This window comes from Trichomonas vaginalis, chromosome IV (assembly GCF_026262505.1).
Source record: "Trichomonas vaginalis G3 chromosome IV, whole genome shotgun sequence".
NCBI lineage: Eukaryota > Parabasalia > Trichomonadida > Trichomonadidae > Trichomonas > Trichomonas vaginalis.
In genome coordinates this window covers 38,384,875-38,406,520 of record NC_067206.1, presented here as the reverse complement: position 1 = coordinate 38,406,520, position 21,646 = coordinate 38,384,875, and the positions used below count along the sequence as shown (strand labels likewise).

The 21,646-nt window shown below is 35.4% G+C and overlaps 7 protein-coding genes and 3 pseudogenes across 10 annotated transcripts, besides 1 other annotated feature; 6 read left to right on the top strand and 4 right to left on the bottom strand.

Moving 5' to 3' along the window:
• Nucleotides 1–21,646: part of a mobile genetic element that runs on past both edges of the window.
• TVAGG3_0244020 (uncharacterized protein) lies at nucleotides 19–2,163 on the top strand (the record flags this gene model as incomplete). Its single annotated transcript, XM_051227784.1, has 1 exon — nucleotides 19–2,163. One exon carries the CDS (start codon nucleotides 19–21, stop codon nucleotides 2,161–2,163), a length of 2,145 nt encoding a protein of 714 aa, XP_051112770.1.
• On the top strand, nucleotides 2,221–3,081 carry TVAGG3_0244010 (uncharacterized protein; the record flags this gene model as incomplete). Its single annotated transcript, XM_051227783.1, has 1 exon — nucleotides 2,221–3,081. One exon carries the CDS (start codon nucleotides 2,221–2,223, stop codon nucleotides 3,079–3,081), a length of 861 nt encoding a protein of 286 aa, XP_051112769.1.
• Nucleotides 4,144–4,518, top strand: TVAGG3_0244000 (uncharacterized protein; the record flags this gene model as incomplete). The annotated part of the gene is made up of 1 exon (XM_051227782.1): nucleotides 4,144–4,518. One exon carries the CDS (start codon nucleotides 4,144–4,146, stop codon nucleotides 4,516–4,518), a length of 375 nt encoding a protein of 124 aa, XP_051112768.1.
• Nucleotides 4,841–5,755, top strand: TVAGG3_0243990 (organellar and viral DNA polymerase type B; the record flags this gene model as incomplete). Its single annotated transcript, XM_051227781.1, has 1 exon — nucleotides 4,841–5,755. One exon carries the CDS (start codon nucleotides 4,841–4,843, stop codon nucleotides 5,753–5,755), a length of 915 nt encoding a protein of 304 aa, XP_051112767.1.
• Nucleotides 6,053–6,758, top strand: TVAGG3_0243980 (KilA, N-terminal/APSES-type HTH, DNA-binding family; the record flags this gene model as incomplete). Its single annotated transcript, XM_051227780.1, has 1 exon — nucleotides 6,053–6,758. A coding segment is annotated over one exon (706 nt), but the record flags the coding sequence as incomplete, so codon positions are not given.
• TVAGG3_0243970 lies at nucleotides 7,430–8,227 on the bottom strand (annotated as a pseudogene). Its single transcript has one exon. A coding segment is annotated over exon 1 (798 nt).
• On the top strand, nucleotides 8,433–8,720 carry TVAGG3_0243960 (uncharacterized protein; the record flags this gene model as incomplete). The annotated part of the gene is made up of 1 exon (XM_051227779.1): nucleotides 8,433–8,720. A coding segment is annotated over one exon (288 nt), but the record flags the coding sequence as incomplete, so codon positions are not given.
• TVAGG3_0243950 lies at nucleotides 8,737–9,044 on the bottom strand (annotated as a pseudogene). Its single transcript has one exon. A coding segment is annotated over exon 1 (308 nt).
• Nucleotides 9,987–10,430, bottom strand: TVAGG3_0243940 (uncharacterized protein; the record flags this gene model as incomplete). The annotated part of the gene is made up of 1 exon (XM_051227778.1): nucleotides 9,987–10,430. A coding segment is annotated over one exon (444 nt), but the record flags the coding sequence as incomplete, so codon positions are not given.
• On the bottom strand, nucleotides 10,460–11,148 carry TVAGG3_0243930 (annotated as a pseudogene). The gene has a single exon. A coding segment is annotated over exon 1 (689 nt).

Genomic DNA, 21,646 nt, shown 5'->3' with positions numbered 1-21,646 from the left:
TTTTTTATTTTTATAAAAATGCCTCCGTATAGAATGGATAGAAAATCTGCTAGAATAAAAGCAGAGTTACAAAGATATGGTTGGAGAGTTTCGAAGAAGTTTAAATATAGGAAGGGAAGACCCATAAAAGTCTATGACAAACTGGCTGGTCTGACCTACGAAATGGATTTGGAAACAGCACGTGCAAATTATCCAAACAGACTAGAGAGGTTAGAAGAAGAACGTCTTATGGACATGCCTTTCGATGTTAGTGAACCTCAAGTTGAAGGACACGACGGCTTTGCCAGATTCTACTGGAAACATGACGAACAATTGCATCCTTTGAGAAGGAAAAAAGGTAGTGCAGAGGATGGTCATGCTCCCATGGAAAGAACAAGATATGCATATGAAAAGTATCGTGAAGTTAGAAGTCAAATTACATCTGGTCGAACCTTTACAGTAAACTTTGACGAAGGAAAGAACAAAGAAGGCTTCATGGGTGTACTTGCTGCCATACAAGACGGAAATAAGAAAGGATACAATCTCAGACTAACCGTAACAGATTTAGATGGTCATATTTACTATGCACATGGCAATGTCACAACAGCCGCACAACTTCTTGACGCTTTCAAGACTACAAAGAGAGAACAAATGTTTGACTCCGACTCAGACATTTTGAATGCAATTGAAGGAATTGTAAGTGTCAAGTTCGAATGGTACCAACATAACCCTCAAGCAGTCAGACAACATGCTGGATACTTCCCGTTCATAAATAAGTCTGACATTGACTTGACAAGGTATGGAATTTACAATTCAATTGAAACAATTGTCAACGAACCTTGCATTCTTACATGTCTCAGGAACTCTGGTCTTGTTACAGAAGAGAAGATGAAGTATCTTGAGTCATGTGTGAAAACAAGGTACATTCTCAGAGGGCAATTGTCAAAAATTGCACCGTTGGCAAATGTCAATATCCGCGTTAACATACCTACAGCTAAAGGTTCTTCACATGACGACTATGTTGTTGACAAAGACTTACCATGGTTGAAGATTGTAATTGTCCACAACCACTTCATGTTGAACGAAAGTCTTATGTTCGGAAAAGGCAAGTGCAACATTGTCAGAGCTGTTAACATTCTTTTCGAGAAAGGTTTGTTGGAACCAATTCCAGATGACAAGCTGACAGAAACTTTTGTACCAAAAGACGAAACAAACTTTTCACTGTTAGCAAGACCAAAAGTTGTTCCAGACAAAGTTATAGCACAAAAGAAGTACACAGTTCCAAAAGGAGTTGGATTGTTCGGATACCAACCTGAACCAGAAGAACTTCCAATGAGGTTGCAAGAACTTCAAGATGCTATAAACAAACTTCCATTGAGACATCCAATTGACGTCAAATTGTATTGGAGAGCATCAGAGTTAGGTCAGAAGGTTTTATATGAAACAGGTTGCTTTGACGATGTTTATGAGATAACAGGCGAGGTTTCTCAGAAGATAAGAGACTCGCTTGAATTTCCAAAAACTGGTCCGATTGGATGCGATAAGTTCGACTCATACGAAAAAATATACTATGTCGACCTTAACGCTGCGTACATGAGGTTCGTCCAATATATCCCGACTGGAATTCCAAACGAAGATGGTGAGTTCCCGGGAAGGAACTATACAGTTGGAAAAGTCATACAACAACTGTATGATATTAGGAAAGCTTCAAATCCCAAACTTGCAATGACAATCAAATTGCTTATGAACTCGACATGGGGATATTCTATTAAAAAACCTCAAAAGATGAAGAGTAAACACTATGAGAAGGTCGACAACTTTGTTGAAAGGTTTTCTCCTTTTGTTTTAAAGTACGAATTTACTCAAGGTCAAGGTGGCTTAGTAACCACAGTAAAACCTATTGTCGAACATTGGTCTTATCCTCAGTTCGCAAAGGCAGTCCTTGACAACTACAACAAATTTTTCTCAGAGGTTAAATCCAAAGTGAAGGTATACTATGAGAACATTGACGCACTCATGACGAACGAGGAAGGCTATAACAAACTCATTGAAATGGGTTTAGTCGGTGAGAAAATGGGCCTTTTTAAGCTAGACAAGGTATTTTCCGAAGTTCATGTAATATCCAAGCGTAAGTACTGGGGTGTGCTTGAAGACGGCACAGAAATAAAACATTGCATGAAATAAAACATTGCATACCATTTTAAAACATTTTTTAAAACAGTATATTTTTACATATATTAAATGTTTCAGGTTGAAAAACAAAGAACAAAAGTAGCAGATACAAAACCGTTAGACTATATCTTTACAAACGCTGGTAGGACTATATCAGATGAAGAAATTTCATCCGGCTCCTACCGCTTTGACTTTCCAATTCGTTGGCTTCAAAGTCCTTCAGATGCAAAGGCAATAGGATTTAGAAGAGTTTTGTTTTCAAAAAGAACGAACGCATTTATGTTCGCAGTATATTTTCATGGGCAGTATAGAGGTTCTGATGGTCTAATAGACAAATTTGATGAAATGAGAATCTTTACAGTTCGTTCAGACGAAAGTCTTGAGAAGACTCTAAATGACTTTCAAACTCAAATAAACAAATACTACTGGGAATTTCAAGAAAAATACGATTCTTTACTAAATGGAACATACTATCTGAAACTAGAATATGACAAGATGAACTCCACAGTTTCATTTCAAAGGATTGAAAATAACCCTCCAAGAGATACACAGTTTTTATTTTGGCAAGTAGACAAACGTTCTTGGGCACAATTTCTTCGGTTACTAAACCAGAACGAACCATTACCACCTGACGGTCCGTTCTGGTTTATACGCCCACCAACAGATTTGACAGTTTATAGAAACGTGTTTGACCCTCAAAATGTCATGTGTCATGCAAGTTTCAGTTCAAGCAACAATAGTTTTCTTTGTATTGGTAAGGACTTTTATGACTTTGCTTCTAAATTCTACGAACCACCTAGTAACAGTTTCTCTGACTTTCAAGTCTGGTTCACAACAAACGGTGTGCAGCATATTGTTCCATTGTACTACGACTTTTATCTCGAATTGTCTTTCATATATAACTACGGAGAAGTGCTGAAAAAGTATTGAAAAATATATTTTAGGGTAGAAGGGTATATCTACCCCGTTTTCTACCCTCTTTTCTACCCTCTTGAATTTTCATGAATTTCCTTAAGATAGAAAAAAATATATTTTAGTTTTATTTTTTTTAAGTTTGGTCATCCTTCACTGTATGACAAATATACTATATTTTACTTAAAAATATGCAAGCGGCTCATAGCTCAGTGGTATGGGCTACCTCGCTACAGACGTCGAAGACCTCGGTTCAAATCCCGATTCGCGCAGGTTTTTTCCTTTTATGCAGTGAAATTTCATGTACATAGGTTACTTTGGTGTTAGACCCTAGTGAAGAAAATAGAACGATATAAGTTTACATTTGTAAGGTTACTTTGGTGTTAGACCCTAGTGAAGAAAATAGAACGATAGGAGTTTACATTTGTAAAGTTGGACGATAAAAATCTCTGCTACTAGCAGTACTGCTACTGACAGGAAAAGTTCTTCCATCAGACAGGAAAAGTCCTTCCATCAGACAGGAAAAGTTCTTCCTTCCGACAGGAAAAGTTCTTCCTTCCGACAGGAAAAGTTCTTCCAGTTGTCCGTCCGTAAACCATTCAAATTTTCGAAAATTGAGAACTTTTCCTGTCGAACTTCAGGAAAAGTTCTTCCTTCCGACAGAAAAAGTTCTTCCTTCCGACAGGACACAAACGGATGTCCGACAGGAAAAGTTCTTCCTTCCGACAGGACACAAACGGATGTCCGACGTCCCACCAAAAAATATTTTTTATTTTTATTGTAAGAACTGAAATGACAGTCGAAGCAAAAACGTTCACGAACAAATCTAATGGCGAAACATTCACAAAAGGCACTTACAACGGTATTGAAGTCTTACGTAGAGACATGGATGGTTATATTAACGCAACAAATATGTGTCAGCAGTTTAGGAAGGACTTTAGAAGGTTGTTGGAAAATAAGTCCTGGGAAGAGTATTTTAAGGCATTTTGTGAAGAATATACCAACCCGCGGAAAAAAGCGGGTTGCTTTTTATACAAAATTCATGCAGGAATTCCTGATGAAATCAAACAGGTTAGAGGAATGTATGTAGACCCAAGACTTGTAAACTATATAGCAATGTGGGCTTCTCCAAAATATTGTATAGCAGTTGGAAAAATTATGGACTCCATAGACAAGAAAGTTCATGAGAAGTTAGATGAAGAAGAACTTGAAGATACAGTAGAGAATGCAAAACCTTTGTTTGAAGAAGAAGTTAGAAAAATGCATGAAAAACAAATAGAACATGAACGTGAGATATGTTCTGGTTATAGAGATTCTCCATACGAACTAGACCAATGGGAACAAGAAGATTTAAAGAGAGAATTTAGAGAATATGAACTCGCTAAGATAGCATTAGAAGCTGCAGAAAAGAAGTTAAAAGTTTGGGGTCGTTTTGTACAAAAATATTGTGAGTAAATGAACCATTTTTTTTCGACAAAAATATATTTTAGGGTAGAAGGGTATATCTACCCCGTTTTCTACCCTCTTTTCTACCCTCTTGAATTTTCATGAATTTTATACAGAAAATGCTTGTTTTGAGGTCGAGCCACTTTTGGCTCCACCGTATTCTTTCAACCAAAACTCATGAATTCAGCAAAAATATATTTTAGGGTAGAAGGGTATATCTACCCCGTTTTCTACCCTCTTTTCTACCCTCTTGAATTTTCATGAATTTCCTTAAGATAGAAATAAAGTTGGTTTTTTTAAAAAAATATTTTTTTATTTTTATTGTAAGAACATGTTAGCAACAACAGCACCAAACTCGTTAGTCATGAACCCAACTTCAATGTTAGTAGAAATGAAAAGCTTCATTCCTTCTTCATATACTTTTGAGACAGAAATCCAGAAGATAAAGCAAGAACTTTTAACAAGTAATTTAGACTGTAGTGCGAAAGATGAAACAAATGAACAGTATCTTTATGAAATGCAGGATATTATTGACCATTTACCCAAATTGCCTGAAATCCAACAACAAAAACTCACTATTCCAGAATTCGATGAAATAGAAGTCAAAGCAACTGACTCAGTAGAAATAAAGAAGTTCATACGAAAGGTTAACTATGAGTTTCTTGGATTTCATTGCAACCACAAAGTCATGGACAAAGATTGCGATATGGTATATAAGAACATCTCTGACATATATAAATCTGGGGAGTTTAAGACCTACGACAACTTTGTTTCGTTAGTTGCAAAATGTGTTTGGGAAATAAGAGATAAAGATAGAAGAGGTAAGATATGGAATGAACAGATAAAACCCGCAACTTTTGAGTTAAAGAGAGCAATTGACGCCTTAGTCATACTAGCAGGTAAGGTTTCAGAATATAACGCAAAAATGAACCCACAATGTTCTAAATGTAAAGCAGCAATGAGGAAATATAACTACTCCGTCAAAGAGATAGAACGTATGCGAAACGACTATGCTGACTTAAAGAAAGAAGTAGAGAAACCAGCAGAAGATAAAATGGACATGTTAGAATTTCTGAACAAAAACTATCCAACTGCTGACGATTTCCTTCTATCTGACGTCAAGAAGAAATATAAAGAAACTTTCGGCATTGTGAAAACATTCGATATCCTTCGTGAAGAAATAGAAGCTACAAAACTGTTTAGAATTTCACGAATTCACAATGTTTACCATGTAAAACGCTTATAAAATAACTGGGGTAGAAAAGAGGGTAGAAAACGGGGTAGATATACCCTTCTACCCTAAAATATATTTTTATTGAATTCTGAGTAAAATTCTGAGTAAAATGACATATGGAACACATACTTTTTCAGTAAGGACATATGGGGTAGAAATGAGGGTAGAAAACGGGGTAGATATACCCTTCTACCCTAAAATATATTTTTGCTGAAAAATGACCAAATTTCATGAAATTTCCTTAAGATAGAAAAAATAAAGTTAGTTTTATTTTTATTTATTTTTTTATCCTGTATATAAGAAACAGTAATGTCAACAACAGAGAACACAACAACTGCTATCGTTCATGAAGCTATAAATGAAGAATACGAGTGGGTTCAGTTTAACAAACAACTCCGTCTCATTCGTTCGGTCAAAGATGACATGTACCAAATGCAAAGTATTTTGACAGCATGTTTTGCTCCAGATACTAAGCTTCCTAAAGACTGGTTTAGGAACCAAAGCACACAAGAACTTTTGAGCGAAGCACAGCGAGACATACTTTTTTCTGAAAACAGTGAAGAACAGCGAGTAGGTAAGAAAACCCAGTCGCCTAAAACTCATGAAAATCGTGAAAAATTGCCAAATGGTTTGAGAGGATATTATGTACATAGACTTCTTGTAAATGCTGTTGCAATGTGGGCTTCGCCTCGTTATTCATGGTATGTTTGTAAACTTCTTGACGAAATTCATAGACAAGAACGTGAAGAGATGGAAAAGAAACTTCAAGCAAAAGATGAAGTCATTGAAGCAAAAGACAAAACCATACAGAAAAGAATACCACGTTCGGTACCAAAAGGAAAGGAAAAGAACTATAAGTATATGATTTATACTGAAGAGATGGAAAATGAAGAAGACAGAGATATGGTTATGTTGCATTTAGTCAGAAGAAACAACAAAAGCTTTTACGACCTTGCTAAGATTTACAAATCTGACAGAAATTGGTTCTATCGCGAAAACTTACCGATTTCAATGACCCCGAATGAAGATGTGAAACAAATAGTTCAAGATACGTTACCTCAAACACACTATGATATGAAAGGTTGTACAATACTTACATTCAAAGAAGATTTGCCGCTACTGAAAGAAAAGATAACAGAGTATTTGACAACTTCAAACAAGCAGAGTAAATGAACCATTTATTTTTCAAGCTTGACTTCAGATGGCTCAGGTAGCTCTATAAGGTAAATTGTCAAATCCTTCTGGCATTCCGAGTCCTTCCATCTGGCATTCCGAGTCCTTCCTTCTGGCATTCCGAGTCCTTCCTTCTGGCATTCCGAGTCCTTCCTTCCAACAGGAAGAGTCCTTCCTTCCAACAGGAAAAATTTTTTCTGTTGTCGTCGTCCGTAAACCATTCAAATTTTCGAAAATTGAGAACTTTTTGGTCGAACTTCAGGAAAAGTTTTTCCTTCCAACAGAAAAAGTTTTTCCTTCCGACAGGAAAAGTTCTTCCTTCCGACAGGACACAAACGAATGTCCGACGTACCACCAACCGAGTCCATTCCAAAGCCAGAAGAACCGACAGCCCCAGCACCACAGCAGACTTACTAAGACTAAACTCTTTATTTTTCAAGCTTGACTTTTTACAATTTGAACTTTGTTCGCGTAGATGTGAATTCTGAAAGAAGTATGAGGGTCTTGTATGACTTTGTACTTCTCCCATAGTTCATGTCTGTCAAACTTACCTGCCATGGACTCTTTCATAAGTTCCATGAAATCGTCTTCGGACAATCCAGGGAAAAGTATGATATCAGTAAGTATTCTTTTAACATCCTTACTTAAACTCTTTGCTGTCTGTACACAAATGACAACTGAGATGTTAAAGTGTCTGAGCTTCTTAAGAATTCGACACATATCTTGTTCTCTGTTCTTTAACAAAGGATGAGAGGCGAAATCATCTAAGATAAGAAGACATCTGTGAGGGTAAGTCTTCCAATCGTAAGATTGCAATTTCTTCGAAATGTATTCTATCTCTTTCTGTTTGTTTCTGAAGTGTTTCTTCTCTAATATTCTCTGCATTTCCTCATTTGGGTCTTTAAACTTCGAGTTTATATACTCATTTATAGCATTGTACTTCAAAACTCTTCTTTGGTACTTCTTTATCCAATCTAACAACTCAGAGTCTTTTATACATACTAACTTAGACTTTTTTATAATATCTTTGAACGAATTGACGGTTTGGTCAAATTGACCAGAAGTACTACAAATGACTACTAACTCATAGAATGGGTTCTTCTCATCTAGTTCTTGTTGTTGTGCAGCCATTTTAAGAAAGTGAAAGTCTTACCCGACCCAGGCGGTGCGATTAGACCTGTTATACCATTCTGAGCAAATAAGAACTTGTCATGTATGGGTTTTATCTGAGCATTTTCCAACTTCCTCTTGTTCTTGTTTAAAACAATTCTCAAATTTCTTGTCAATGTCAGCAAACTTTTTTTCTAACATATTTTTAGAAAAATTAAAATTTTTATCTTTTTGAAAATGTCTAGCGATTTCGCTATCTATATTCGAGACAAGCTTTTTGACTCTAAAACTTCTGTCGACCATAAAAATCTTACATAGTGTAAACAAGAAAGGTGAATTTGTTCTAAAGTTCTGTTTCTGGGAATATGACAAGAACCATAAAACATTAGGCAGAGAAGTCTTTAAGTTTGTCAATGACAGACTTGTTGACAGAGATGACGCCGATTGGAAAGATGAAGTCCAACAAAAGTTCTTAGAATGCAAAGAAGACACATGCGCTGTTCTTGAAGATGAAATAGGAAACAGAATAGAAGAGCTATTAAAGGACAAAGAACTTTTACAAAAATATGGTTCTGAGAAGTTTGACATAACTCCACCAGAGAAGAAGAAGAAGAGAGAGAAGAAAGAAAAGAAAGTAGAAGAAGAGAAGAAAGAGCCAGAGCCAGAGCCAGAGAAAAAGAAATTTGACATGTAAAAATAAAATTTTATTTTTAGAACATTTCTGGGTCAATGTCAATGTTCTCTTCCTCTTTAGGAGCAAACACTGGCTTAGACTCTAAAATCTTTTTACCCAATTTACCTTGAACTTCAACTATCTTAGACTCATAATATTCATAGTCGTCTGCTTTCTTTGGTTCATAAGGTATAACAAGTTTGTATGCTTTGCCTTCTTTAAGGTTTGAAAACCTTCTGTCAAAATTTTCTTTGACTGCTAACAAACCTTCTATGTCTAAGTCTTCAAATTTCGCACCATTTTTAGTCACAATAGCAAACTTAACTGGTTCGATGTTCCAAACTTTGCTGAATGAAGACTTTTCAAAATGGTAGAAGTAAACATTCAAATATATGAATGGGTCTAGTTCTTCTTTAAGTCCTGACATGTACTTGTTGACTGAGATGAATTTCATCATCTTTTCTATCGGATAAAAAAATATTTTTTTTTTAAAATTTACTCAGAAAAATTTTTCTTTGTATATACGCCGTTCTGAACATCTAAAAGATTTTTGACATTTGCCAAGAATGTACGTTTAGAAGCTGCCATATAACCATACTCTTGACAATATTGTTTATATGAATCGTACAATGACCTTTCATCTAAACACTCAAAGTCAGTTTCATCTATGAACAGTTCATAAACACTCTTGTTTGCTTCTAACAATGTTTGTCTCTCTTCGGTATGTGGAATTTGTCTTGGATTGAACTTTGAAATATCTAATGTCATGAAATATGAGAACAAGTGGTTGTAAAAGTTAGGTGTCAAAGTTTCTGCTAAGTCGTCAAAATATTCTGTATCTTGCATATGAGCTTCTGACGTTCTGACAACTACATATCTTCTGTCAGAACTTTCTAACTTCATCGGAACGGCGTTGTTTGAAACCATGATGAAATTTGCAACATTTTCACAAACTCTTTGGTCTTTATATTTTCTTTCAACAACTCCAACTTTGTCTGTTATAAGACTCTTCAAAGCATCTGAGTTTAAAACCTTTGTTGTATCTATACTTTGAAGTTCGTTACATACTATAAGTTTCATATTCTCTATTGAAGAGTTAAATTTACCGCAGATGTTTTCTAAGTTTGTCATATTAGGGTTCGAATAGCCCTCTAACAGTTTGCATAAGATATCTGTAAAGAAAGTGTTCTTACCTGTTCCTTGTTTTCCAATTATAATGAGAGCAGTTTCATTTTTAGCACTTGGATGTTGTAAGATGTTTGCAAACCAACATAAGATATACTCATAGACTCTTTCGTTTCCATTGCATATAATTTCTTTGACATGGTCTAACCAAGCTTCTATAACATTTTCTTTCCATTCTACTTGTTCGTATTTATATCCAGTGAAGATAGAATAGAAGTTTGGAGAAGGTGTATAGAACTTTATACCTCGAACTGAAAAATCTTCTAACTTTGACAATAAGATATCCCAAGCATCTAACATCTTCATTCCAACTTGTACAACTTTTATTTTCTTAAGTTTCTGTCTACATTCTTGTTCTGAAACTATTGTTGCTCTTGGTTTGTTAAAGACAACATCCCATTCTTTCATGACATAACATTCTGGGGCAGAGTCAACATAAATGACTAAACGTTTCAAATTCTCGACTGCTTTGTTATAGTCTCGAAATGGACACATATTTCTGAATGCTTGGAAGTCATAAAAATCTGAAACATCTATTCTGTACATTTTTATAAAAATAAAAAAAAATATTTTTTTTATTCTTGACTTTGTTGTTGCATTTGTTCCATTTGTTGCATTTGTTGTTCTTGAGCTATTTGTTGTTGAAGTTGTTCTTGTAGTACAATACTTTCACCAGTTGCATCTTCCAATTCGAAACTTTCTGCCGTCATTGACAAATACATAGGACATAAAAGTTTTACAGGAACAAAGTTTGCGTCAACTAAGGTTAAGTTTATGTTTGCTAAAGTGTTTGAGTTTACTAAAGCTGAAAACTCTGCATTCGAATGAACAATAGGCAAACCAGCAGAGAAAGTGTTGTTTATACGCATGAGTATCTTTTGGTCATAGTAGTTTCTGTCGACATTCGAATAGCACTTTGAACCTAAGTTTGAAACAATATATAAAATAGGTGTACTTAAAGTCAATGGAACAGACAAACCTTGTATGACACCTTTTCCTGTTATAGGAAACTGTTGGTAGTAAAAACCAGATATAAGTTTTGTATTATAGCTCATATCGTTTATACTAAACTCAGTCGGACATCCAAACATAATGAAACCTGCTCTAGTTGCAGCACATGTTACATCCGTCCTTAAAGTATTAAATAAGTCAACAAAACCTGTTGGTGTATATCTGAGTAAGTATCTTCAAAGAAGTATTTTTTACCATTCACAACAACAAAGTCTTCTGGTGTCAAAAGAGCAAAACAGGCTTTAGTCGTCATCGTGTTTAAGGTCAGTTTACAATATCGTCCTTGAGGACTTTGTAAGTTTGTTGTTATAGAATTATATGACTCAGGGTTTTTAGTCGTAATAGTATAAACCACTATGTCTTCTGCCATTTACTTAGCAACTAAATTTTAATGAAATGTTGTGGTCGTCAAATATTTTTATGACGTCTGGGAAACTATATTTTAAGTTCAACGTTTCACCTCCTTTCATAACGTATATCTTGTCAATGACATTATATGAAACACCACAGCAACTAATGTCGGGTTCTATTTCTTTGATGTTTATATCGTCTGCCTCTGTCAAAAGTTTCAATAGTTCTTTCAAAACTTCATGAGGTGCAATGACATATGAGTTCACTTTTACAGGGTTGTGTTCGACCAAGTTTAACATTATACTTAAAGCTTGACAAATCTTCTCCTGAGTTTGAAGTTTGTCTTTCAGTTGGTAGTCGTTTCGAATATCTGCAACAGAACTTAAGTCTCTGCTAACTTCAGGATATGTTGGTTGTTCTTTTACAGGAACAATTGCTATACCATCTTCGTCTTCGTATGGTTTCCCCACTTCAACATCTCTTTCTTTGACATTGACAACAACACTTTGACTGTTTGTTTGAGTTGGTGAATTTAACTTCACATCTGCCATCGCCATTAAACCTTTTGAAACACTTACGCTTCTATTTTTCGGAAATGACATTTTACTTAGAATAAAAAGATGGACGTATTGAGTATCTCTTCGAATTGAAGCAAAACAAAGTTTACACACACAAACAATACAAGTTCATTGATAGAATAGTTCTTTATACAAACAATGGAAAATGTTATAGAATAGCAGTCTTTGCTGAACCAAAATATTTTCATAAAGCAAAGAAAGTTGGTATAACTGAAATGGTGAAAGTTCTTGAAGCAGACAAAAATATAACAACAAAACTTACAGATATTTCTAAAGGTAAGTTTATAATACAATTTTATGTCAAAACTGGCGTACTGTCAATATTTGACGGAGAGAAGTCAGTTCAAGAACAACTTACTGACCTGCTGCCAAAATCTGCTCGATGGAAGCTGTCGTTATACCAATCTGAGGAGCCCCAGCAGGTTTCATCGAACGAATCTTCAAAAGAGCATCTTCCGTGAAAAGTGCTATTGGTTTTGTAAACTTCTTTGCTTTCAATTCATCTGGACCGTCTCTGTCACCAGTATATTGTATTTGAACTGTACCAACAGTTGAAATACCACCCATAAAGTCTTCTGAGTCAGCAAATGGAATGCCAAGCCAAAAGTTTGAACGGTCTCCATTTGTATATTGAGTTTTTTGACCTCCTGTATGAGTCCATACTTTCACATATGGCATAATAGAACTTTGCATTTCAGGGTTAATGGTTGTTGTGAAGTTGTTGTTAAAGTTCATAGCATCTAATGTCAAGTTGTATGACCTCATATCCTCAACTGTAGAATATTCTTCTCTTGGATAGTATTGCCATCTATGTTTATATGGTATTTAATACCAGGGTTGTAGAAGCAAGAATAGTCATTTATAGTTCGTCTGAACAGTACAAACATAGTATCTGCATGTTTCATTGCAGTTGTTAAAGCAATATCTGTTCTTGCACCTGCGGTCAGCACTTTGGTTTCCAACTTCACCTGCAAAGTCTTTGACAGATATTTGGTGTATAGGGAACATAAGTGGAACTGCAATATATTTGGCAGCTAAAGCATTTGAAATATCTGGGTCCAACATATAGACTGCAAGTCTGCTTTCTATTCTCTTGCATTCAAATTTTTCGCATGTGAACTTAACTGGGTCCCAAGCAGTTCCAGCAGCATTGAAATAATAGTTTACTTCAGTGTTGAGGTTTCCAAAAGTCTAAGTCAACTTTGTCTTTGCAAAATTCGGCGAATGACGTTTGATTTGCTCCCTTTACGTCTGTAAGAGTGAATGGGTCTTGCGTTGGTGCAATGACTAAGTTATTTTTGCTTGGAGTAAGTTCGATAGAAATTTTTTCCTGCCCAGTTTGGCAAGTATCTTAAAAACCTGAAGATGAGGAAAGATGACAAAGGAACTCTAAGTTTCAGTTTTACTTTGGTTACTGCTGCTGCAGTTTGTCCAGAAAGGTTAACATAAACTCCTGGAACGTTAGGGTCAAGTCTTCTTATTTTCTCAATAGTTGCATATTGGTCTGTTTGTTCTCTAGCTTGTGGTTGTACTGAGTTTCTCAAAGCGAACCATTCATAGTTTGCCCATGTTACTGTTTGAACTAAGTCAGAGTTAGAATATATCTTATATCCCATGAAAACTTCTGGAGCATATTGGTATCCGACATAGAAAATTCCATTGCAACCTTTCTTGTCAGACAACTTGGCAGAAGGTTTTATTTCAATGTCTTGTTCCACGTATAAGAATGAGTTGTCAATAGAAATAATATGAAACCTGTCGCAAGCAATATCTACTGTTGTTGAAGAACCTTCTCCAAACTCACCTACGTTTCCATAAGAAACAGCAGTTGTATATTCGTAAGTTCCAGGAACTATTTCTGACCTTCTAATGGCATTGTCGCATTCGTTATACCATTCGGAAACATTTCCATTCATAGCATCCAAAACTGTTGGCGTTATATTCTGAGCGGCGTACATTTCATATGAGTAAAAATATAGAATAGTTGGATTTATATTCATATATAAACCACGTGGACCAAGCTTTACTTTCTTCCTGACTGAGTTTTTAATCTCTCTTTTTCCTTCATTGCCTCTGCTTGAAGTTGTTGCATCTTTGCATTATGTTCATCTAGTATGTTGCAAATTTCCCATGTCCTTTTTGCCTTTGGCTCTGGTCGCCCATCTCAGGTAACCTATATCCTAGAAAGAGTTTGTCATAGTCTGTATTTGAGTCTTCGCGTATTGTTTGCATGACTCTTTCCTGAGTTTCTGGTTCAAGCTCTTCAAACAGTGCCTGTCCATATGGAATATTGCTCGTTTCCAAATATATGTTTTGTAGCCATTCTGGTTTTCTTTCCATGTTACCAATAATATCTTTTGTGAATGGGAAAGCTTTTACCCAATCTTTCAGTCTTGCGTCGTTTATTTCTGTAGTTGGTTTTATTTTGTCAAGAACATGTTTTTCAATACTAACATTTCATTGGTTACTGTCCATTTGAGTTTTCTTAAATATTCATCCCTTCTCGATTCATCGCCTGCAAAGTAAGTTTTTATGACATTTTGTAAACTTTCGTTTGCAAGGTCATGTACAATAGGTTCTCTTCCTTCTCCCTCCCTAACTTTCTTTCTAAACTCTTCACCAAATATACCATCTCTATGGTTCTGTGTAGTTCTTTGAGATAAATGTTCTAGAACGTCAGGTGTTATATTTCCATCAGCCATGTTCATTTCATACTGGTCCAAAATATCTGCATCTTTCATATCTTTCAATGGCATTAAAGCCGCGCTTAAAATACCAGCTATATCTCGTTCACCATTGACTTCCATTGCGTCTACAACTTCTTGGAATTGTGGTTGTAAGTTTATGAACCACCTATCTGGATTAGCTTATGACCCATCTCATTGTAGTTCCATCGTCTGCAGAAACAAAAGTAGGTTTGTTTCCATCTTGGTTAGGTTCTGAATGAACTTTAAACAATGTTTCATTTCTATATGTTTTCTTGAAATTTAACCTTTTATTTTCACCGAGTTCATCCGAAGATTGAACGTTAAATGCTCGTAAGTAAAAAGGGTTGTTTTATTTGTGTACATTTTCTTTCAGTACTTCCATTCTATGCTGAATATTTTTCATCTGGTGTTGGAGTCTTTTATGTCGGCAAACATTTTTCGATATTCTTCTACTATGTCAGCCGAATTTTTTTTAGACTCTTGGAAATATTCCATATTCTCCGCATACTCTTGTTGAGGGTCAAGATTTTTCGGCTGTTCCAAATCTTCATCTAGTTCTGTGAAGTTTAGTTTCCAAAGGAGTGACTTGTTCGTTCCTTCAGGCTCTTCTAGCTGTTGTTGCTGAACTATTTCTTCCATCTGGTTGTATCTGAACTTCTTCCTGTGGAGTTTCTTGTACCTCATCTGCTGGCATTTCATATATTCCGAGACCTTTCAACAATTTCCCTATCTACGTCATCCGCATTCAAGAGATAATACATTAATGGAATGTATCTCCGATGAAATGTTGCATTTTGTTTCCAACTTTTATAATGTAATGTTAGTGTCAATAAATTATCCAAGAAAATTCAAAAAGTACTGGTTGAAGACCTCTACAAATTCAAGTGGAGTTGCTGGTTCACCATTTATAAATTTCTGTTGTAAATGTCATTGTATCGTGTTTCGAAAATTCTTTGATAGTTCTCATCTACAATAAGTTTTGTCTGCTTTCTTATCTAACATTGCGGGTAGTTCATATGCTTCAAAGTTTCTGGCATGACTTTCAATGTTCCTGCAACTCTTATCTAAACTGTTAAGAGTATCTTTTACGCTTGTACTTGGATTTTCTAAATGGTGGCACTTGAACCAAGTCAAAGTTCAATATTATGTCGTCTGCTCTAACAGTAAGTGAAGGATTTATGTGGTATGGTTCTGTCAGCTTTACTGTCTAATGTAGCTTGAAGTTCATTTATATCGGAGATGTTGTTGTTTATGAGTTTCAAAACTTTTGTCGTTGCTTCGAGTTCAACTTTGTCGCTTTAACTTTTAATAGCATCTTCAAACGTTATTTTTGCCTAACTCTTAAATAAATCTTGGTTCATCTAATCACACCGTTAACATTGAAAGTAGAGGCATAAATTTCACCGGTATATAAACCAATGCTCTGGTGCTTTAGCTACATCATAACTGTACAGTACAGCTTATGTCATAAACCTTTTAGCACGAATGTATTTATATCTTACTTTCATTAACATTTTTGTGTCTTCCGCTTCATCACTTCGTGTTAAATATCCATGGTATAGTCCGTATAATATCTGTTCGTCGTCTGAAGTTATATATAATGAACATGGTTCTTGTCCGCTTTAACTATTTAATGTAGCTTGAAGTTCATTTTATATCGAGATGTTGTGTTTTATGAGATTTCAAAAACTTTGTTCATTGCGGTCAAGTTCATTTTTGTCCGCTTTACTATTTAATGTAGCTGAAGTTCATTTATATCGGAGATATTTGTTTATGTTCTTTATCTGCTTTTTCGGCTAATTTCTTCTATCTACATTTTATTAAGTTCATGCTACCACCCCTCCCGAAGAAGTATTTTTCTTCAGCTCTTGAAGAACGTTCACTTCGCATCTTTGGTTGTCAATAATGAGAACTTTGAAGTTAAAACCTTTCCTGTCTTAATGGATGTTTGTAAAACTTCTTCTTCACCGTGTTGGGGGTCATGGTCGTCATCATCATCTTGTGAAAATCAGAGTGTTGTCATACATTAAGCATATCTGTCTCAAAAGTTCTGCTATTTGAAACTGGAACGAAAGATATACAGAACTTTCATCATCTCCTAAAAGTCAAGTCTGCTTTCTTAAGTATTTCTTGAATGTATGCAATGAGAACAGAGTACCTTGGAAAATATTTCGACAATATTCATTAGCTGTCTGGTTTTGGTGGTTCTTTCTGGAGTTCTGTTGTTTCAGTTCCCTTCTGTAGGTTCTGTTGGAGTTTTTGCATCTCTTGACTTCAATGCTCTTGCTCTAAAGACCTAAATGTTAGAGCACCAGGTTTTACAAAGGACTTTAATAATGCTTTAAATAGTTCCTGGTAAGTTATTGTTAGCATTAATAAGTAGTTCTTTATGCTTCCATCATGTACGTCCATACACTATGTAAAAAATCTATACTTTTCTTGTAGTCAGCAATAGACTGACTGTGATTTTTTAAAGATTTGTCAATACCTTTAAGCACAATCTTCATGCATGTCTGATACTGAGCCAAGAATATCATTTGCTTCCTTTAGTGTATTTGTGCTTGTCGTAAAGTATCCAATCCCGTACGTGCATTGTTTGCTATACGTCTTACAGTATCCTATTTGACTCCTTGTTTTCTTGCATCCAACCAGATAAAGTTTTAATAGTATCCGAACCATTTGAAATGAAGTTCAAAGCATTTTTAAACGTCATTTAAAACTTCTTCACCAAGTACCGCCCATATCTTTCGCATTTGGTATTGAAGAACTCCATATGAAGCAGCTGTTAAACCAGTATTTTATAAGGTCCCATATCCATGATTTAGCAGTTTTTCCATCTTTCCATCCTTTCCATCCAAACCGTTTCGCCTTGAGTCCTTGTATTCCTTGTATCCTTGTATTCCTTGTATTCCTTGTGGTCCTTGAGGTCCGTGTCACCTTCTCTCCTTTCAGTTCATCTTTATGTTCGTTTATAATATTCTAATGTCATAAGGTGTATCATCATTACTGCTACCAGCAACGCCGAGAATTTGTTTCTCATTCATGACTAAATTCTTTAAGCATTTAATGTTGTCGTCAAATCGAAAGCTCTTTAACAATTCAATGAGAACATTTAATACTTTCACTAATGAGGCATCTACTGTAGAATTTATATATTGCACCGTCCAATCATTTATGATGGAACCTTGCTTGTTGTAATGAATGGTCATAAGTGTTAAAAGTATCGAAATCAATGACTTTTTAGTTTTTCCATCGTCAATGACTAAATCATTGCCTTCAATGGTTAAAGTTGAGTTTTCGTTTACTATTCATATGCTCTTCTTGCTTCATTGTTTCATACGCCATATGCAGCAATTAGTCATATTTTAATGAGAATAAAATGTTTTCTATTTGCAAAGTACAGACCCAAACGAATACGGGACAGTAGCACCAACAAACTTAGGTCTTCAGAATGAAGCGGCTTGCTTCGAGATTGTTTGACTTCAATACTATGCAACTTTGGTCAAATAACAGATGAAACAGATTTCATGGAGTTTGAAATATAGATGACAAAGGAAGTGTTGTAACATTCTCTAACAGAGCCGAGTACCAGAATAGATAACTAATTGTGGAGATCATAGATACTCTCATAAATGAAAGAAACTATTGACAACATAGATGTCGAACTCTCTTCTGAGGGAACATTGAAGTTCAGTAGCAAGAAAGAGTTCAAGATACCAAAGATGAGTCATAAGTACAACTTCTTCTGGGAGCATACCTAATGACATTTCTTTTGAAAAGTGTTGACAAAACGATTGAGATGAAATCTGTTCCATACGTATGTTTGGTAATTGTTTGTACGTTGAGTCAAAAAATACTATAATGTCACAGTATTTCAGGAGTTAATAGTAAAGGTTCAGTAGAATATAAATCCTTCTGTTATGCAGTCAATTCAATGTTCATTCCAAACGTTCCTGTCATATAAACTCATTTAGGTAAATGGGTTCGCATTAGTCCTCATAATTTGAAAGACATGCAATTCAGACTTGTTTGACTTTCAAGGAGAGCCTGTAGAAACTGAAGGCACCAGTGCGAATGACTGTTGAAGTTGACTTTTTAGAAAATATTAAATGCAACAGCTTACAAGAGAACTCAGAGCTAAAAATATAAAGTATGAATGTTATGTATTAGGTATGAACTTTGGTTGTTGCTGTTTGATGAAACAAATGAGTTAGTTTGCAGTCAAGAGAACAGAAAAAGCGTCAAAGGCGCCGAGCGCAAAGCGCTATATTGTGTTAGTGAAAACTGCACCAAGTCAATAAGATTAGGTTTGCATTATGAAGATGAGTTCGATACTGTTGAAGAAAGTTTTGGACAGAATTTACAAATTGCTAACTTGAATTTTTTTGACTGACGGCGCGAAGCGCCAAGATGGGCTCAAAGAGCCCTCCTGACTGCTTTAATTTACTAAAACATATTTCAAGCAAAGCTTATAGTAAGTAGATAGTTTTGTATACTCGTTCGAATATTTATACTTAAACTCAACTCCTGTAGTTCCTGGTGTTTCAAGTATGCGGATGTTACCTATTTTCATGAATAGTGGAGTTTGACCACAGCATTCGATTTCAGGGTCGAGATAGTCAATGAACACATTGTTTCTCCTGTTATTCGTGAGATAACATTTTCAAGGTCCTCCTTTGTTAGAATTATTTGGTTCTTGCTTATAAGATTTGTCAAAAGCTTCTTATGTCTTTGAGTAAAATTGTTTGGTATAACTGAAGAAGGTATATGGTCTACGTTATCTGAAGGATTTGTTTGAACATTTGTGTAAGGGTTGTCGTTGGCTTCTCTTGAAAGAATTTGGTCCAGTGGTGGATACTCTAACTTAACATCTGATGTAGCGTAGCGTTTGAAGCTGAGTTATAATTCACGGCGCCATGCGCCAAATGGGCTCTTTGAGCCTCCCGACTTAAGTTCTGGTTCTTTTTCTTTCAAACACTCTGAACTATAGTTCTTTATGACAATATTGTTTGTCGTTCGTGAGTCAACATTTGATGTTGGTTCAATTGGAACATTAACGGCACCAGCTAAGTATGGATTTGCTTCTCATTCTAATATAGAATAAAAACTTTTATATGTATGAAATGAACAATATACTCGACAAGGGTTTGAATGTAAAGCTAACGAATGAAAATATTGTTGAATTCACTGAGACAGGAGCTGTGTATAAAGATGTAGAACTACTGAACAAAAGAGCTAAGGGAAGAAGCAGAAATATGAACAAAGGGTGGAAGCCTATAAAAATTTATGTCAATGATGGCTCAGGAGGTTCAAACATAAAGTATGCAAGAAAGTTATAGAGTTTATGCTCTCAAAGGTGAAGCCTTCATTTAAGAACAGCTATTCTAACACATATCCTCAAAAGCTAACGGATGGGGAAGTGGATGATATGAATGACAGCAAAATATTAACAGAAATGGCGACAGAGATGCATGGAATTTGTTTACCATCAGTCAATTGAAGGTTAAACTTTAAAAACAATGTTGGTCGTTCCCATGGAATGTTTTTTGACTTTAATGGTATTAGTCATGATATGAATCTCAAGGTATGAACGAGAGAGATGAGAGACTTATATGCTTCCCAAATTTCTTCAAAAGGTAATGTTATACTGACTGTTTCCAAATGAGTAAATGTCATAGCGTGAGAAACCTTGAAAGATAACGAAGTCAGTTATGAGACGTTTTATGTTTAAAGCAAGGAAACGCCATGTTTGCATAAGTATTGCTACAGTTTAAGTGGTAATGTCTGACTGTTTATGATGTTAGCTAATGGTGAGTCTGCTTTTGACACTAAACCTTTTCCGGCGAAGTCGTCACAAACGAGCAGAGTGTTTGAAGGATACTTTTTGAAGGGGTATTTTGAAAGTTTTGATAGAATGTAGTTTGTCAGTCGTTTCATATCGTAAACTCCTGAGTATTGACGTAAGTGGTGTTTGTCAATAATTCTTTCCATCTCTTCTGAAGTCTTTTGCATTCCTGACTGTATGAACTCTACAATGCATAATATTTTCTCTTCGTCGAATGTAACGTTGAAGAAATTCAATGAGTTCGCTATCTGGAACTTTAACGACAGAGGCTTGAACTTTTGACATAAATGTTTTCGCTGTTGAATCCATAGAGTCTGAAGTTGCTGATATATATGATTTGGTCATAGTAAGAGTCGTTTCCTAAACGCTCTGTTATGAGTATATGGACGAATGAGGTTGAATGTCTTACCTGAACCCATCTTTCCACAATAGAAATACACACCATTTGAACAGAACTCTATAGTCCTTACTGAAAGGAAGAATGAGAGAACTGTTGAGCTTTTCACTGCTTTCATTCATGTCTTCATCTACGTCATGTATTAAATGCTTCATTTTATCTTCATTAAAAATGCAAGTCAGAAATATTCAGAACATAGCACCGAGTCTAACTGACAAGAGTATAAAGAATATACTATGAAACGTTTAGATGAAACCTACCAAAATTCAAGAAAGTCAGTATACTTATGAATATCCAAGACACTGGTAGAGTATGTAGAGGTGAGAAGCTATTGAAATAAGACAAGTTAGAGTATTCCAGCAGGAAGAACAATATTATTGAAGAACTTTAATGTTTTGAGGTATAATGATGAAACAAAGAAGCAAGATAGTTTTCCTGTTGCTGTGTATGTGAACCTAGACACAGGAGATGACATGAAAGTTTTTAACACAAAGCTTCAAACGGTAGTGAGAGAACAACTGACTGCGGAAGGACATCCATTACCTTCAGAAGTTACCATAGTATATAATTTTGAACAAATGCAATAGATTTTAAAGTCGTCTCTGCAAAGAAGTCAGGTTTTACATTTAATGAAGCAGATGTATATTCTAATGAAAACTTCAAAGCTATTGCATGGTTAGATAATGACGATTGCTTTAAGAAATATTTAAATTCAGTGACTCAAAGATGTCAATAGATGACCTTCGTGGAATGTTACATCGACGTTTACAGTAGAAGTGTTCAGCAGGATTGCTTACAAGATTGTCAATTGGTGGTATTTGGTCTCGTGAGAACATTGTTATAAATCCAGTATAAGTGATATTTGCGCTGAC